The sequence below is a fragment of the Acanthopagrus latus genome, chromosome 9 (genome assembly GCF_904848185.1).
Source record: "Acanthopagrus latus isolate v.2019 chromosome 9, fAcaLat1.1, whole genome shotgun sequence".
Lineage (NCBI taxonomy): Eukaryota > Metazoa > Chordata > Actinopteri > Spariformes > Sparidae > Acanthopagrus > Acanthopagrus latus.
In genome coordinates, this window is record NC_051047.1 from 28,441,763 (window position 1) to 28,460,762 (window position 19,000).

Here is a 19,000-nt window from a genome sequence, read left to right on the forward strand (position 1 = left end):
CAAAATGTGATTTCAAATGTTATTTTCCTTCTGAAACGATATAAAATATCATGAACGGCCACACTGGGACCGAAGCATCGGATCGTATGAAGTCTGAGATAAATAAGATCTGTAAAAGAGAGTAAATGAAGCCGTCACATCTTCTCTTTTCACTGCCGAGTCGTGCGAGCGAAACAATAAATATACGAGACGTTATTTATTCATGCGAGCGACAAAGCAACACAGACAGACAGCGCGTCCATAGGAAAAACATTTTATTGAAAAACATTTTCAGTTTGTAACAGACTGGTGGAATGTGTGTCATTTATCCTCACTTTGAACGTTTTGTTTTTAAATTTTTGAATGTTAAAACCATTTTTTTTTTCACAGCCTGGCCATCTCATACTGCAAGGAGGGGGGGAGCGGGGGTCAGGGGGAGGGGCTACAGCCACCCGGTAACCATGACGACATGACTATAAAGAAAAAAAAAACTCAGGGGGGGTCGACAAACAAACAATGCAAATATATAATACTGTGTTACTTACAAACTGGACTGATATTAAAAATCATGAACAGAACAAAAACAAAAAAAGAGAAAAAGAAACTAATTCAATAAATATTTATGGTACACACTTATGGCACAAATATGCAGCAGTCGGTTTGGCAACTCTTCTCTCATTTTTTTAATATTTTTTTTTAACTCCTCTTAAACCAAATTACCATGGAAACAGTGCAAAAGGGGGGGGGAGTGGGGAGGACACGGGCTTTTCCATCGAGCGCTAGCTAAAATACATAGCAAAAAATTCAAATTTTATACAAAACATCTTACTTTTTAAGAGTTTATAAAAAAATGTTGTTTTTTTTATTGGGTTTCTGGTCAATATGTACATAAGCTATTTACCAAAAAAGTAGTATGCTCTGTCGGACTGAAGTGAGTTCCATTGTTTCTGAACTTTTTTTTTTTTTTCCGTTTACTTTCCTAAAAAGGTGAATAAGGCTATTGTAACAACCCAGGATCCATATACAATACAAACATTAATGTATTTACAGTTTTCTTACCTACAGAAGTACGGTGCAAAATTACTGAGTCAAGTGACCAAGGGCTGACCATACGAGCAAGGCATTTTACAGTAGCCTGAGGTGCTTCTCCTAGCCCCCGCGCTGCTAAGACTCTCACAGCATCGCTGCCACGTTTTCTTCACACGACGGGTCTGAGCAGAACCGGGTCAATGTTGGGAGAGAGTTAGTCGAGTGGCCGCTAAGAAAAGGACGTCAGATTCAAAGAAACTAATAAGATTGTCAGATTCTGCCGCAGACAGACAGCAACTAAACAGCCATTTCTTTGTTGTATATATGTGTGTGTGCGTGTGTGTCTGTGTTTTTTTTCTTTAAATACCTGTCCAGGTGTGATATATATATGCTTCTCTAATGGTTTCTTGTTTTTCACAGTTTACCTTTTTGTACTACGGCACACAGTTAGAACAGAAACAGGTTCAAAATAAAATTTAAAATAAAACTAACGCAGGAAACAAAAATCGACCAGCAGGCTCGCGTGACGCACTTTTGCTAGTTTTTGTGTCGTTTAGTTTGTCGTTACATCTCTCAGTGGTTAAGAACACTTTCCATAGGTGGTGGTTGTTGTTTTTTTTTTGTTGTTTTTTTTTCCTCAGAATTGATTTAAAAAAATAAATAAGAATTGCATATTTGCAGATTTTGTAGCCTCTCAGAGGCACAAACCTCAGATCAGACAAGGCTTGGCTTTTTCGGTGAAATTTTGATGTTCTTTTATGATCGAATGACGATGTCGATGATGCATGCTCGAGGCGGGGAGCGGGGCGGGGCGCCGGCATGAGTCGCGATTATGATCTCAGGCCAAAGATATTAATGAATGTGAAGTCACTGAAATATAGACTTGCTCAACACACACACATACGCACACACACACACACACACATGCACAGGGAACATGGAGGGTGTGTATGAGGACAATCGGGGGGCGCTGGGTGTTCATGACAATTATCCTTTGGGAGATGCTACACTGAGTGAGTGTGGGAGACACAGCTACTCTGCCCTTGTGTACACCAACGTGAGCTATTGTGGGTCAGATAAGTCTCCTCCCCTCGGGGGGCCCGGGGGGTCCAGGCTGCCCTCCCCGGGTCCTCCTTCCCAGGACCGAGAGCTCATGAAAGTACGGGACTCAGCGGGTCGAGAGATATCAAATAATCAAAAACCTAGATTGCATAATGTGCACTTATACCATAATATATTAACGTTACTTCTTCTTCTTCTTCTTCTTCTTCTTCTTCTTCTTCTTCTTCTCCTCCTCACCGCCTGACAACACCTGTGCTCTATGTGTCTATCATAAATAAATTCTGCTTTTTATGTTATTTTTTGTATTTTTCATCTTTGTAATGTCCTTTTTTTTTAAATGTACATCTATTTTGTAAAAAAAAAAAAAAAAAAAAAAGAAGTAAATGAAGAACTCACAATATGGAAATGCTAATGGAGATTGAGAAACAGTGACAATGTTAAGTAAGATGTCCCTGTGCTTTTTTTAAAAAACAAGAATAGGAGAGCACCGGTCACGGTGATTTTGGGCCCTTCGGGCACCCTTAATCATCATCGGACCCCTAGGGGTAAACATTACAGTACCTAGAGCTGCAGCCAGCTATGCTAACCTCAACTACATCTCGGGCCTCTTCTTCACCTGATGCGAAAAGCGGCAGTAAGGCGAACTGGATTTCTTATTGCCCCCTGACACCCGCCTGTGTGAAAGGCCCAGGTTCTAAAGTTGAGGCGAGCCCTCGTTACTAAATCTGACGGGATACAGCTGCTCTCCCATCTCTAGCTATCACTGCGTCTCTCTCGGACTCGCTGTGAAGAGTGGAGGTACCAACGACGGGGTTAAAAGTGCTGCTCTATGAATATGAAAGTCCTCCACTCTTCCCAGAAGCCACCTGGGCAGACCTGACACCCGGAGTGAGGGCGACCAACAATTGAGAAACAAACAAAACCAAAAAAAAAACTAATCCTCACTCCTTCGTCTCACGCCGTCGCCGCTCCGAGCCACCGTAGGGTCACTTGTGTTTAAAAACGTCACATCGGGGATATGACACGTCACGTAAAGGAAAAAGAAGAAAAACAAAACTCTCTGTCTGCATTTGAACTACATCAGATATGAAAAAAAACAAAGATCAGTTAATGTTGACAAAAAACTTCAAGTAACATCTGAGAGATTCGAGAGAACAGATCTGAGCGTGAGGAGAGAAATGGTGCGGTCCACACCGGAACCCAAACAGTTCACATTGACCGGTGAGACAGTGTGTCTGTGTGCGTGGGTGGATGTGTACATGTGATGGTGAGGATGTGGGTGGCAGGGTGATGGGTGATCTCCGTGAGTCAGTCAGGAAAGTCCCGGAGAGGAACCGCCGTGAGGATCGCGCTCCGTTTTGTTCCTCGTCCGGCTGGTTAAATCCACAGAGTCTCTCCGGCCTGTGAGCGTCGAGGAGAGAGGGCGGCCATTTTGTGAGTTCGTGGTCAGCCCCGTATTCTCCTTTACCTCTCCTCCTCACTCGTGTTTTTTTTGTTGTCGTTGTTTGTTTGTCTCTTTCCCTCTCTCTTCCCGAGCAGTAGTCTCTCTTTAAGGTGAGGCCACAGATTCCTTCCCCTCCTGTCGTGCCAGGAAACCTTCCACATCCGTAACATCCGTCTGTCCGTCCGATCCGTGAAAGAAAAGAAAAACAAACACACTGTGCATCCGTCGTAACGTTCTGACCCCGCAAACACTCAGTTCCTGTTAAAAAAATGCCGGGCCGCGGCGCGCAAAGCAAAACGGGGAGCAATGTCGTGGGGAAAGAAGAGATCGTCCTCTCCCGTTTCCCCGCCGGAGCTCCAGAGAGCAGCAGCAGCCTTCTCTCCGGCCCTCCAAACCCGACCCGTCCGCACCCGCCGGGCCCAAACCAGAGCGACAAAGGTATCAGCAAAACTTCGATTAAGAAAAAAATAGTGACAAAACATCAGAGGAGAGGAGGAGGAGGAGGAGGAGGAGTCAACAGAGTGAGAGAGACAGAGAGAGAAAGAGCGAGAGTGTTCGCGGGCATGCCAGCGGCGCCAGGCGAAGCCAAAAAAAACCCGCTCTGCCCGGGGAGCGTTCCAGTTCGTCTCCTGCGTGTAAAAGTTCCGACTCAGACTTTGTAATAGATGTTGGCCGGACTCTGAGGCGGCATCTCCTGAACTATGTAGACCGGGTGGCCGTAGTCGCCGCTGACCTTCTCGTAGTGCGGGCAGAAGACGCTGTCAGCAGTCCTGAGCGGGATGATGATGTCGCTGGGCTCCGAGCCGTTATTGTTCCCGCCGCCTCCGCTCCGTTTGGGCGTGGCCAAGGTGCTTAGAGACAGCGTGGCGGCGTGCTGCGGCGAGTGCTTGCGGTGCCGCCGCCTGTACTTGAGCAGCAGCAGGACCAGCATGATGATGATGATGATGAAGATGACGCTGCCCGAAGCGATGCCCACGAAGATGGCCACCTCCGAGCCGATGACGCTGGAGGACTTGCCGCCGTTGTCGTTGTCAATGCTTTCTCTGGGTGACACACCTGAGGGACGCAGGAAGCAGACGTGAGCACAGCGACAACATGTTGGCACATCAACAAAAAACATCCCCCATCATCTTAAAAAACACAAAGTGGAGGTTTGCTCAGTCGGGCTGCAATTAATCTGTTTCCTCGATTTATTTAATGATTGTTTGGAAAGTCAGACTCAAAGCAGGAGATGACGAATGACAAAACTAATCAATGAATTAATAATTTCCTGCAGCTCTGACGCTCAACACAAATCAACCACCTCTTCTAAAAACCTTCAGACAATCTTTCCTGGAAGGCGCTCGTGTGTCATCGTATCGTAAGATTAATAATAAGCTCGTCTGGTCGCTGTGTGACGTGGGTGTGATTCTGGAAGCAGCAGGTTTGGAAAGCTACAGAAATGTAATTGTGAGAGCTTCAGGACGCTGTCGGGGGTCTTAGATCCAAAAAAAAAATCACCTCCGCTGAGACATAATAAAGGAAATGAAGCGAGGTAGAAGAAGTGTTTCGAGCCGTGCGTCTTTCTCTGCCGCTGCCTTTTCTTTTCTCTCCTCGCAGTCTTTTCATCGTGTCGCAGCGACGGTGCAGCCGGCGGACCAGCAGCCCCGGCAGCTGCTCAGACCGAAGCCTGCTTATAGAAGCCTTTTGTATAAAGGTCACATTCGATCGGTGGCTATTCAAATTCAGCCGGTGAAGACTGCAACCTTGAAACTAGGGCAGCGCGCAGCCCGATAGCAGATACAATGGCTCGGGGAAGATACAGGCGGACGGCACTTAGATAAATTGCATTTAGAAAGACATAAAAAGTAACTTCATTTTCTCACTAACGGCCCCGGAGGGGAGATATTATAAAAGAAATATTTGATGTCATCATGAGACATCAATTATGAAAGCCAAGCTGTGCTCTGTCTCCCAGCGATGGACATGCTGGTTCAGGTCCAACACACGGGGCCCGGCGCGGTGCAGGATCGGGTCCCTGAGCAGGCGGGATTACTGCGCCTCCCTGTCGGCTGCTGCTGCTCTCCTGAGGCCCGAAAAGTGCTTTTTGCAGTGGCGAGGGGGGGAGTGGATCTGGGATGGCATGCAGCCCAAAGCAAGGACCCTTCTGTTGTTTTACAAGGGGATTATGCTGCCTCAGACGCTCTGCCCACAGCACTCTGACGCCCATATGCTCCCGCTAGCGGGCCGGGATGGAGAGATGAGACATTAAAAAAAAAAAGCAGGACGGAGGACATGAAAGTGGAGAGAGCAAGATGCTGATGTCTGCAGAGAGGCCGTGCCAGCGTGGATTTAACGGAGGATTTGCACGCTCGAGTGACAACAGAAAGTGTCAGGTGAGGCCACGCCCCCTCGCTGAACCGAGCCACACAGCGAAGGCCCTTTCCTGTTTCTTTTATCTGAGCACGGCTCGCTGCGGAAATTGCCGGACTGATTTTTTTTTTTCTTCTTGGGAGATTTTTAACTGCAACATAATAGCAGAGAGATAAGAGCGAGTCGGCACGTAGCTGCCGCCGAAGCCGCCGCCGCCGCCGTGCGTCTGAGTTGTGACTCGGCGCAGAAACAAGTGTGCGTCTGTACTAAGAGGCAGACAGCGATCGGATCATTTTCCTGAAAATGTCACTTAAGTGGCGGGTCGGGCTGGACCGGGGCCAGCGTGGAGATACCTTAGAAGTCCTTGAGAGGCCGGAGATGCCTATCAGTTTTATGGGCAACATTCAATTACTGGCTGATGAATCGCTGACCTTTTTCTTTCCTTCGCTTGCAAACACACACACCTTGCAAACCCCCCCCACACACACACACACACACACACACACACACACACACTTAGCACTATCTGCTCTTAGCTGCTTGAACAATCACGGCGGCCCGAAAACACCAAATTGTTTCCATAAATCCTCCCCGCCTCTGTTTCCACTTCCTCAGGATTTAAGCTGCACACACTCACGCGTGAACTCACCTGGTTTCTCCAGGACATCGTTGGGGTTGTAGGTGTCCTTCTCGTTTGGGTGCTTGGGGGGGTAGGGTACTCTGGTGGGGTTGTCTTTGGGTGAAATAGGGTCAGAGGGATCTGGAGAAGAAACAAAGCAGATGAAGAGGAATTAAGTTAAACATCAAAATGTTTTTTACAGGAGGAATATCGTCGATTGTCGCTTTGTATCACTCCATAAATGAAGAAATACTGTCAACAGATATAAAAAAATATAGATTTTCTCCATGTTCTTAGAATAAAATGTTCTAAATCTAAATCAGGCTGTGAATGATTTATGAACAAAGCAAAAACCTCCAGAATACAGATGGAAGTGCTGCTGAAGTGGAGACGACTTAATGATTTCTTACGTTTAGACAGTTTTCCGATTGCATTAAACGTCCAGAATGTAAATCTGAACTAAAATAAACACTTTAATGCGTCTTTTGAACGTTTTCTCTCCACGAGACGGACAGAAGACATGTTCCAGAAGCAAAAACAGCCCCAAAGAAATCTCTCAGTGCATGAAAAACGCAGCGTCTCCACTTCAGATATCATCGATTCTTTCAAACAATCTTTAAAAAAAGAAGCTCTCAGTAATTCATCGCGCGTCCAAACTGTCCTTCACGTCTTCAGAGAGCTCCACATTAAATCAGAACGTGTCCTGCTGATCCGGGTCTCACTGTGAGAGGCAGCTGAAGACGGGTTCTGCTCCTGTAACAGGTCCGTTCGGGTCTGAACGCAGCTGAACTGTCCGTCAGAATCCTCTCTTGTTTCATGCTAAACGCTGAAGTAATTCACCGAGCATCTGCTGTTCTGTTCGCTCCTCTCTCAGGCTGAGCCGCTGGAACTGCACTTTATTGAATAAATCCGCTGATTTGTGAGGAACTCGGTAACTATTAAGAGACAGAAACAATTTCCAGCACCTGCTTCTTCTTTTCTTTTCTCTTCTTCAGAGTGAAGCGGCTTCCATTAAATTCCTGCGACCTTCAGCGGCGCTCGATAGCTCTGAAGCCGCCGCTGACGAGAGGGTCGACCCCGGGAAATTACCACTCTGGGTGGCAGCCGGGCAACTGATTTATGAATAATTATTGCTGTAATTAAGAGCCGGAGCTCTGTGTGTGTGTGTGTGTGTGTGTGTGTGTGTGTGTGTGTGTGTGTCAGAGTGTTATAACCTGTGCAGCTTCTCCAGCTCACATGTGCAGAAAGCCTCTAAACCAGAGAGAGTGTAAAACAGCAGATGCTTCCGATGCTCGTGTGCATGCAAGCATACACAATCGTGTGTGTGTGTGTGTGTGTGTGTGTGTGTGTGTGTGTGTGTGTGTGTGTGTGTGTGTTTGTGCACATTAGGGCTTCCGCTAGATTACATCTCCTGCCCCCTCGCAGCCTCCAGGTGTCATGGAGACGATGGAGCTGTGACCTTATTAGGACATTTTTCAGACTCTCACTACAGTTTTCACAGAGCGTTCCGGCGCTGCTCGTGCCTGCAGGCGCTCGCGGGCCCGTAACTCAATAACACAATACTCACTTTGTCCCACTTTCATGATTATCTTCATGGACTTGGTCTTGCACACGCCCCCCTCCTGGTTGTCGATGCCCTCCATGGTGCCGTTGGATGTAGCTACAAGCAACAGAGAGAGGAACAAGGTTAGGATCAGCTGGAAATTTGCGTCGCCACATTTGCCTCGAGCCTCGGAAATAACAGCCAGTTCCCAAAGACAACAGCAGCGCTGAGAGCCGTCCGCCGAGGGGAAAGATGTGAGTCATCCCCCCTTTAATAAAATCACAATTCACCCGTTCATCACCTCCGTCGCTCCGGAGTATCTCACATCCCCAAAGTCAATTAGCCTGAGTAATTGTGACCGTAATATCTCTAACTGTGCTGATGGGCCTCGTGAAGGAGGCAGTTAAGGGAGGCGAGGACAGACAGAGTGAGCGAAACGATGACGGCGGCGATGACAGCGGCCATCTTGGCAATGCCACGCGGGGGAGGGGAGGAAAAAAATGTGTGGGCTTATCGTGCATTAGTGCTAACGACACTCCGGAGAGTGGTCGCCAGTTATTAAAGAAACACACTTTTGGATTTTAAAAGCTTTAAAATGCTCAGATGTGAAAGCCAGACGAGCCGAGAAATCTGCTGACAACAGGAAATAAAAGAGGAGGGAATGAAGGGATCAACAGGAGAGGCGGAGAAAAGGTTTTAAAAAAAAAAAAATAGGGCACTTCTCCAGGAGAGGAGGGAAATTAAGGGAACAGTGGGAGGTGATAAATACCTCGATGGCTCCGAGATGAAAAGAGCTTAAAGGATCTGAAAACAAGAAGCGAACATGGGAGGAAAACCAGAAGCGACGCCGCCGAACGTTTAACGGCAGCTGTCGGGAGAGGAATCTGGAGGGGCGGCGCCACGCGGCCCACATGTGAACAGAACGGGTCCTGTGAGCAGACACGGATAGGAAGGCTTGTACAGATGTGCCCCACACACACACAGACACACACACACACACACACACGCGCTGCCTGCCACAGCTCAATCAGCTGGATGCTTTCAAGCCCATTAGTTGCCGCTCCGCCTCCCTCCTGTGCTGCCCCTGGAGGCCGCGGGGCAGAACTGCAGCTAGCGTGGATCAGGAGTGGGACAGGGCAGGAGGGAGGCGAGGGGGGAGGGAGGGAGAGAGGCAGGCGAGGGGGGAGGTGTGGGGGGAGTCGGGCTTGTGGTCTATCAGGTCAGTAACACAGAGGCTAACGAGCTGCCAGGGCTTAGCGGCTTGGCTTCCCGCCAGCGTGCAGTGGCCCGCATTCACTACGACCGCCTCCCCCCTCCTCCTCCTCCTCCTCCTCCCCTCCTCTCTCCCCCTCATCATCCTCAGTTTCCTCCTCTCTTCTTCCTTAAACCCCTTCACCCCCTCCCCTCCTCCTCCTCCTCCTCCTCCACCTCCCGTTCCCCGCTGCAGCACAAGCTTTTCCATCAACTGCGGGGGAATTGAAAGGCAGGTGCTTCAGCGAGACTCAGATTGAAATAGCTTTGAAAAATTAAGCCCTGCATAGTCTGCCACTTTCTCCCTCTCCTCCTCCTCCTCCTCCTCCCAGTCCCCCCTTTTACTTCCTTTTTTTTTCTCCCCCTCTTCCTTTTTCCTCCCTCCCAGCTACCAATCATTCTGATCCGAAGCCCCTCGCTTCAATAAGACGGTGATGGGAGCGGACACAAAGAGCATGTTAACAAGGCCTCCCTCCCTCTCCCTCCTTCCCACCCTCCATCTCGCCTCCTCTCTCTCCCCCTGTCTCCTTCTCCAGCTGACCTATGGCTTCCCAGCGAGGACCGAAAAGCACATTACAGACAAAGCTCCTTAAAGGCTTGTGCTCCTGCAACCGTGTGTGTGTGTGTGTGTGTGTGTGTGTGTGTGTGTGTGTGTGTTCATTTCGTAAACCCGTTAACACACATGAATTGTACAATCGTGCAGGATTTCATTAACAGTCTTAACAGTGTTTACTTTGTGGAGTAATTGGCACCATGATGGTGTGTTTGTGCAGGAGCTGCATCCGACCACGAAGTGCGTTTGTGTTGTGAACGCTCGCGTCCCTGCGGGGTCAGAGTTCACCGGGTGTGAAGGTCGCCGATCCGTGCTGAAGGTTTATTTAGGTCTCATCAGCCACATATCTCGCCCTCCGTCTTCCCCTCCTTCCCTTCGACCTATTAAATCATTTAACACATCAACACCCAAAAATAACACGGAGCATCCTCCAAAAACAGCTCCCTTATCAAGAATAACTTGGCCGCAACATTTCCCTGACATTTAAAAGAAATCGGGGGAGAAAAAAACAAAACAGATCCTTTAAATCCGAGAGGCATTTTAAACTTTAAATTCTTCTTCCCCTTTAAATGCAGGAGTAAAACACACACACACACACACACACACACACACAGACACACACTCACTGTGCCAAGGCTGCAGTCCAGGCAAGCCTGACTTGGATTTAAACAGAATGTGATTGTTGAATCGGCTAAGGCAGGCTGAATGACTCGGCCCTCCTCGGCCCCGGCCAGACGAGGCCTGGCTGGACTAGCTGGCTAAAGTTAACCAGCTAATCCTTAATACTCATTGGGGGGGGACATGTTAGAGAATGAGGGGGGTGTCGGGATGGACCTGGTTCCTACAAGACCCTCACAAATGGATTTACAGCACACAGATAAGACAGGGAGGAGAGGAAGATTAACCCACTGCTTCGGTCTGTGTGTGACCTTCTGCAGACAGACAAGGAGGGATAACAGAAAAGCTACGTTGAATTTTTCCGTCAACATTCGCACCATCTTGACGGAGTATTACAGTCTGTTTCTCTGGCGACGTGGTTCTGATGGAGGCTGAGGAACGGGCCGACCTTGTGATGCAAAAACAGGCTCGGCAACAGGGGGGAGGGAAAAAAAAGGGCCATCAGGAAAAATCACTCACCGGCTGTGACAAAGTACCGCTCGAGACCAAAGTGACAGCTTGAGTGGGCCCGTAAAAAATGTTCCAGCACACACACACACACACACACACACACACATACACACTGACACACACTGACACACACACACTCACACACACACCTTCGACCATGCACAAGTCACACGTACGCTCCAACAAATGGCCAATCAAAGACGAGTCCTCACCCTGTGTGTGTTTCAGTCACCTGTAAAAATTAGCGCTAGCATACGACGAGCATGCGTCGCTCCAGACCGCAGTCCCGCCTCCCGCCTCGTAAACACGCCACAAGTCAGCCCCGCTTCCCCTCCTCTAACTTCATTTACCCTCCTTAACTCAATTCAACCTCCTTAACTTAATTTTCTCCTGTTTATCAAATCAGGAGGGTGGAAAATCACCCCGTGTTTAACGAGACAGTCAATTGTGAGCTGCAATCCAGATAAAGACGGAGCTCTTATCTCCGCTTCCTGCTTTTTCTGCTAATGTAAAAAACCTGATGTGGTCATGATGCCTGTGCTAACACACACGAGCTGGTAGCATCCACATCACGTGGTGTTAGCTCATAATAGCATCCTTTCATTTTATTTAAACTTCTGATGAACTCTTATCCTGTTTTCTCCTGCAACCAGCAAACAGCAAGGAAGGCTCAGATATTTGTGCTAGCATGCAGAGCTAGTTTTAGATTAGCATGTGTGCACCTCGAGTTCAGCTAACGTCCTGTCATTCTTGTAATTTTGCAGAAGCTTCTCGTGACGTTTCGCTTCTAATTGGACGACGACTTAATCCCACGTTTAAGATTCACTCGTCACAAATTCCCTCTCAGGGTCGCAGAAGTGAAGCATCAAGTGGCCGAGCATGAAAAGTCTTGTTAACCTCTAGAAACTCCTCTTTTTTGGAGGCTGCTTCACTTAGTTTTGCCAAAAAAAGAGAATCTGCGGGTATAATTAATACACAATGCACCGCCTGACAGACAGACAACGCTCGGGCCGCTCATAAATAGTGGAGCGGAGCATGGCAGCGATCTCAGGAAGACACATAGGAAGAGACAGAAACTATAGAGGGGAAAACTGAGGGGATGAACGGATGGATGTGTCCCAGAGAGACAGAAGAAGAAGAGACAAAAGCAGCTATGAGCAAAATGTAATTGCCGTCCGTCTGGTTGCTGTGGAGCGTGAAGCCATCAGCGCGGCGGAGAGGTTACAGGCCGGTTAATACCCGTCAACCGCCGAGCGCCCTAATCGCCCGTGACAGGTGGCGCCTTCGCGTTTTTTCGGGGCAAACCCTCAGAATCGAGGCCGGGTCACCACCGAAACACTCGCTCCTCATCAAACAACACACTGAAATCCATTAATTAAATCCACTTAGAATGAAAGTTTCATGATTAACACTCAATTATATCAGCGGTGAGAAGTGAGAAGTGCTTTAATTATCATTTTTTTTGGTGCAGTTTGACTGAGAGGAGGTGCAAAAAGAAAAAACGTCGACTGGTTTCAGGCTCTTTCTCACCACTTCATGATTTTCCCACGCAGACGCGCAGCAGCAGCAGCAGCAACTGTTATTATAATATAATGTGATAATAACAATCCATCATTACCAACCTGGACGTCTAAAAAGGGAGGGAGTAAAAGAACGAGAGCACGACGGAGGTGCTGGTTGAAAAACCAGCCGAGATTTTGCAGAAATCTTTTTGTTTGTACAGAAATCAACGTTCGGCCTGATTTATATTTGATGATTTATTACATGATGTTTACTGTTTCTGTCATTTTGGACGATATTTATTTAGGATTATTGCAAAATAAAAAGCGGTATATTCTGCAAAATCGTTCCCAGGTTGTTTTTATGCCCTAAAATTGAGTTTAAGCCCCGAACATCTCCAGTCCGTGGAACTGAGGGCACATTTTAAATTCATGTCGCATTAGACGAGAGGAGTTTTCCACGTTTGTGGAGGAGCAGAAGGTGGCGGGACTGTTTTCTGCTGCGACTGAAGCAAAGAGGTGATTAAAGTCTTGATGAAATCTCGTCTGCTCCGACTGTGTCTCCTGCCCTCTTTAGCTCGTCTCTCTCTTTCTGTGCCCTCGTTCTCTTTAGCCTCTCTCCTCTCCCCTCCCTCCCTCTTTAGCTCCCTTCCTTTTACCTCGCCCTCCCCTCGTTAGCTCTCTTTCGCTTTCGTCACTCGCTCTGCCCCCTTTCCCTCCTTATTCATCTCCCTCTCCCTCCCTCCCTCCCTCCCTCCCTCCCTCCCTCTTTAGCTCATGTAATCATCTAGCTCACTTGGTTTCTCGGCTGCAGGCCACGCTGCCGCAAACAATCACATCAGACTCATCTGCTCGCAACTGGAGCAGCATTGTGAGCGACACACACACACACACACACACACACACACACACACACAGGCATGGATACATGGAAATCTGCAGACACACAGCAGCCTTGTCGCACGCAAACACATGCAAAACACACAGATTTACACTAATATTCTGTTTTTTTTCCTTCATCAGTGCACAGGGAACAGATCTGCCCGGCCCCGTGCAGGAGGAGGCCCGATGTCACCGCTGTTTTGGATCTATAGAGGTGGCTTCAGAGTCGGGGAGGGGAGGGTGTCGAGCAAACCCGTCTAATCTCGGTCTACGCTTTGGCACAATACTCAACACAAGGCAGCGCTAATCCAATTGGTTGAGATCCGTAGCATTGATGTGGGGGCCTCGGCAATTGTGAGAAGAAATGGAGGATTAAACAGCGGTTAATTAATTACGTATCGAGTGCTCACTCCAAAAAGACTAATGAAATCCTCACGGTGAACTTTTCTGAGGCGGTGTCACACTCCGGCGGATCTTGGACAGCGCCGCTGGAGGGGAAGTGAAGGGAAGGTGGGGGTCGGACACACACACACACACACACACACACACACACACACACACACACTCGATGATGGAGATGCTTTCAGGTTTAAGGGCAACAGCGAGTGTAAACACAGCCTGTCTGTTAATTCCCATACGTTTCCACATGCAGCTACGCCCACGCCGGCTCGCTACAACACTGCAAGGTACAAACACAGTCCGACTCCACCCACGCACACCTCTGCTCATTCCTCTCACTCTGTCTCTGTTGTTTCGGTGTTTGTTTGTGCTCCACTCCCGGTGTTTACCCATGCAAGGTCTGGAGCTTCTCCAAGCGGCCGATTCGAAATAAGGGAACGGCACTAAGTACACAACCCGGCGCCACAATGCAACTGCAGTGGGCTGTTAAAGCTGCAGAACCGGGCCGGAGCTAGCCAAGAAGAGGCAATTAACAGCAAAACGAGACACACTCCGATGGAGAAACAGCTCCCTCTCTCCCCTCTTTAGGCTACACATTAGCATTTTTTGTAGCTGAGGAGGAGGAGGAGGAGGAGGAGGAGGAGGAGGGGGAGGGGGTGATGTCAGTGGAAAAAGGAATTTGCAAGAACTGCAAAATTGGATTTTTCCAACCTCTCTTCTTAAAGTTAGGAATTGAACTTTCCCACCACTCTTGTCGACTCTGCAGGATGATGAAGACGAGCGTGAGCCGGTGGGAGCGTGAATATTCTGCTGCGCTCGGGTCGCGATGGAGAGAATTATATATCAGATGTTGTGCGGGTGTTAAACGTGTGTGTGTACAGGGAAGCTGCTGCACGTTTGCATAATCAGCGTGTTTTCCTTCACACACACGCGTCTTCCTGACTCTCTCAACCTGTTTCTTATCCCTGCTCCTCTCACGGCGTCTTCCTCCTGATGCTGCTCCACCACACCGCGATCACATTCATCTGCAGGAGCACCAGGAGAAGCGGGGCTAAAGTAAACACCAGCATTGGCTCATCAATAATTAACTGCAGCGTTTGGGTGGAGGGAACCATGGAGGAGGAGGAGGAGGAGGAGGAGGCTGGTGGTGTCTGCACCTCCTCAGCCAGAAGCCTTTGTAGTCCTTCAACACACACTCACACAAACCACATCTGATGGTGTGTTGTGCAGGTACACAGGTGTATTGTGGGTGAGACTCTCCTGGATTTGCCTACAAACTGTCCTCGTGTGAGTCATTGTTCTAACCTCCGACATATTTCACCTGCGAGCGCACAAAGTACCTGTTACACAGCACGACGTGCCGCGCCATGCAAATATCCTGCAGCTACGACACGTTAGCAGCCGAGCAGCCACTGTTGCCTGTTCAGCTTTAAGCAGGACTGAATGAACATATTGTGCTACTGAACCTGTTTTTTTTTTCTCAAACAGCTGCTTGACAGATCTCTCTGCAGGACGTCAGCGTGCTGCAGAGCTCAGAGGTAAATTTAATTCGGTGGAGTCGTCGTCTGCAGGCGGTTTAAAGAGGGATTTGAACAGAACGGCTCGTTGTTACCTCGAATATTTGTTTTAGCGGACGTGACTCCCTCCACCATCTTTGAGCGTTTGGAGGAGAAGCTGTGTTTCCAGCTCGTCTCCTCCCTCTGCTTTCTTCCCCTTCTTTCGACTCAGTCAGAAATATGGCCCTCCACTGCTGTGACAGCTCACAGATGGCGGTGGCAGAGCCTCACAGATGGTCCTATCTGCAGCGCACCCCCCATCAGCGCCACACAGATGGTTCAGTCCACCTCCCATGTTTCAAACCAGGGGGCCGTCACTAAAACCCCAGCAGAACTTCCTCCCAGGATGGTGCTGGTACATCACAGGCAATCAGCAAAGCGGCGTGGCCACACCTGCACCGCGAGGCCGGCTGCTGAGTCATCTCTGAGTCAACGGTCTGAGCGATGAAGACGACTTCATACGCTTTAATACAAGCAGCTTGTCCTGGTGTCGGATGAAGAGGTCTTTAAACATCAGAACCGCTCTTAGCAAACTTTTCTTGGAACGGTTCGACTTCAAGCTCCTCATCTTCTCTTACAGGCCTGATTTATACAAGAGGCAAATCCCGCGGGGAAAAAACTCCAGACTCCTTTGAATGGACTCTTAGCACAACTTCAAACGGACCTAAAATGTTTACTTGTGTGCGTCTATCTGTGGGATCCCCGGGGAGACGTCCACATTTAGATATCCTCCATCTGTGATGTTCACGGGACTCTCAGAGCTTCCTGACAACGAGGCGGCGTTCGATCATCCCCTCGACTGATACGTTCACGTTTGTTTGTCAGAGGCTACGTAGCTAACTTGCATCTGGAGGTGGTGCAGCTACAGGCTGACAAGCCAGTGACTGCAGTTCAGGACTCGGTTTCAACAAAGCAGGACACTACCTAATGTTTTTGGTCACCGGGTCAGTGGCAACATCAGACGGATAATTTGGAGGCTGAGTCATCTGTAGTCGTGTTTGTGGCGACCAAAACAGGTGTTTCAGTATCACAACCTGACATTTTCCAAACCCTGACCGAGTGGATTTGTTTGGTACCTAAACTGGGTTGCAGAATATCCATCAGTCACATGCAGGGAAGCCGTACGAAACCTTCGAGAGAGAGCAACTGTACAAAATTGAGTCTAATCTCAGAAGAGCCGTTCATCATCTCCGTTCGACTCGAGCACACAATAAAACTTCTCCCAGAAATCTGAGGTATGTCGCCACCAGCTGCTTTCTGAAACCTCTCCGAACTGTTTACAGCCGTTTAAATCATGCAACGCTTAATTTATGATCCCTTCGGGGAGCGCCGTGTACTTACAGATGATGTAGTAGTCTCTCCCCCTGAAGAACTCCAGGCCCCACAGATTCGGGCTGAACTCCTGAAACTTGAGGGTGAACTTGACGTCCTGGTCGGGCTTGACGCAGTTGAGGAGCGGCGTGTCGGCCTTGGTGATGGTGCAGCTCTCCAGCTGCTCCCTGGGCACCATGTACACCTTGTAATACTCCACGCCATCGGACACCCCGCCGTCCACGCGGGGGCACACAATGTCCAACTTATCCCCGATCTGGGGGTACAATACCACGCCTTGGCCTGGCACGAATCTGGAGGAGGAGACGCAGGGGAGGAAGAAGAAGAAGAAGAAGAAGAGAGATGGATATTAGTCAGCTGCAGAAAAACTGATGAGAAGTCATTCATTATGCATTTCAGATTGAAGTGTTTGCCATCGAGCCTCGTCGTATCTCCCAACAAAAAAAAAAGGGAGAAGTCAGTTAATTATTGATGAGGTAATTACTGATTGTGTCCATTAATATTAGATGACGGAGGATAATGGCGGATTGTATGTGTGTGTGTGCGTGTTGGGTACAAAGTGACCCCCGTATCTGAAGATGAAATCACGGAGCTTCTTCTTCTTCAGTGAACGGGAAGGAAGAATAATTAAACCGGATAAACGAGCAGGAGGCGGCACACTTTCCCCAGATGCGAGGAGGAAACGACGGCACGACAACGTCGCTCGGTGGAGCAAAATCACAACAACGGGAGAAACATTAGAGTCGCTCGCACATCCACGGAGAGCCCGGAGCGCTTCGACTGGGAGAGCAGCTGAATTCCCCTAAAATCCTCCCAAAAGTAAAATAATGTTGCTATTTAGTCTCCAAGTACTGAGAGCCTGCAGCACACACACACACACACACACACACACAGATTCACGGCTGGAGCTGGAGTTGGAGGTTGAAACCTCGTATTTATCTGCTAAATGAATTTGCCCCACGCTTGAATACAATTTGAAATGTTAACGGCGGACGCCCGGGAGGCTTTCTGAGGCACGCTGTGAACGCTGGTGTGAGTAAATAAGACGGGAACGCATCGCAAACACACGACTAATGAACATCTAGTGGGACCACTCAGCTTCAGTATGCTGATCTGTGTGTGTGTGTGTGTGTGTGTGTGTGTGTGTGTCTGCTGACGTGAACTAGAGCGGAAACAAGAAGCCGATGGAGCGATTAGTCGACTATCAAACAATAAGTCTGAAACTCATTTAGATGTTTTTCTCCTCTCAGCTGTGACCATCTGATGTTTTTCTTTTGAACTTCACGTGTTTTTTTTGAACAGCTGATCAGATAAAACAACATTTGATGACATCACGTTGGACCATCCAGGGCAGCAGATCACGATCGTTTTCATCACCGATCCATCTCTTGATCATTTTATCAATGAATCTGTTAGTTGGTCTATGAAACAACAAGCTGACATCAGAGACTGCTGACTCTTTGAAATGACTGATTATCAGAATAGTTGCCGATTAATCGATTAATAACTGCAGCTTCATCACAAACCCAACAGCTGCGGCACCAGTCGCCTCTGAACCTGCATCTCTTGTACGTATCATTCACACAAACGTCTCCACGTGACCTTTGACCTCTCCTCCTGGACCACAGGACAGGCGAGGCTGCCATCGTCTCATTACAGCAGCACCGAGACTGAAAACACGACGCTCTGCTCCCTCAGCGAGGACTCCACTCCAGCGTCAAGCTTCCACTGTGGGTTTTTTTTTTTCCCCGACTACAAAGACCGCCACCGCAGGGCGGCAGGGGAGCCTTCACACAGGGGACCGGTGGCAAGGCACAGCCGATTCATAATTAACAAAGAGCTCTAAATGAAATAGCGAGGGGAAGAAATTCAATGCATAATCAGTTTCATATATATATAAACATGGAGGCTGGCAGCTCTCACAGAAAGAGAAATCCTCCCTGCTCTTCTTCTTCTTCTTCTTCTTCTTCTTCTTCTTCTTCTTCTTCTTCTCTGTCACACACAGTCTCTCAAACATACAGACACATACATTATTTCCTCTTCCCTCTCCTGCAGCGTGCATCATCTCCTTTGCTTCCGGCACTGAGCACGTGCACAAGCGAGCGTACTGATGCACACAACACACACATACACACACACACACAGTGACTAACTAGGCCGAGCGAGTATTTCTTTCTGCCCCCTGGAGACACACTCAGCGGTGGTTCAGTGTGTCCAGTGACGGACACACGGAGACGGAGGCAGGAAAGGCGGATGTATGTCTATGCATCGCAGCGCCATCTGGCCTCATCTTATCCTGCATGAGTGTGTGTGTGTGTGTGTGTGTGTGTGTGTGTGTGTGGGGAGGGGGGGGGGGAGTAGAGCATGGAGAT

At 48.6% G+C, this 19,000-nt stretch overlaps 1 protein-coding gene across 4 annotated transcripts in view; it reads right to left on the reverse strand.

Moving 5' to 3' along the window:
- Positions 1-932: 932 nt before the first annotated feature.
- Positions 933-19,000, reverse strand: part of efnb2a (ephrin-B2a) — a 29,757-nt gene continuing 11,689 nt past the window's right edge. For all 4 annotated transcript variants that reach the window (XM_037110513.1, XM_037110512.1, XM_037110514.1 and 1 more), the window contains 4 exons: positions 16,638-16,921; positions 8,053-8,145; positions 6,516-6,626; positions 933-4,570 (listed from right to left, as the gene is read on the reverse strand). In XM_037110513.1, coding sequence (XP_036966408.1) covers positions 4,164-4,570; positions 6,516-6,626; positions 8,053-8,145; positions 16,638-16,921 — 895 coding nt within the window. In that variant the 3' untranslated portion in view covers positions 933-4,163. The remainder of the gene's footprint in view (positions 4,571-6,515; positions 6,627-8,052; positions 8,146-16,637; positions 16,922-19,000) is intronic.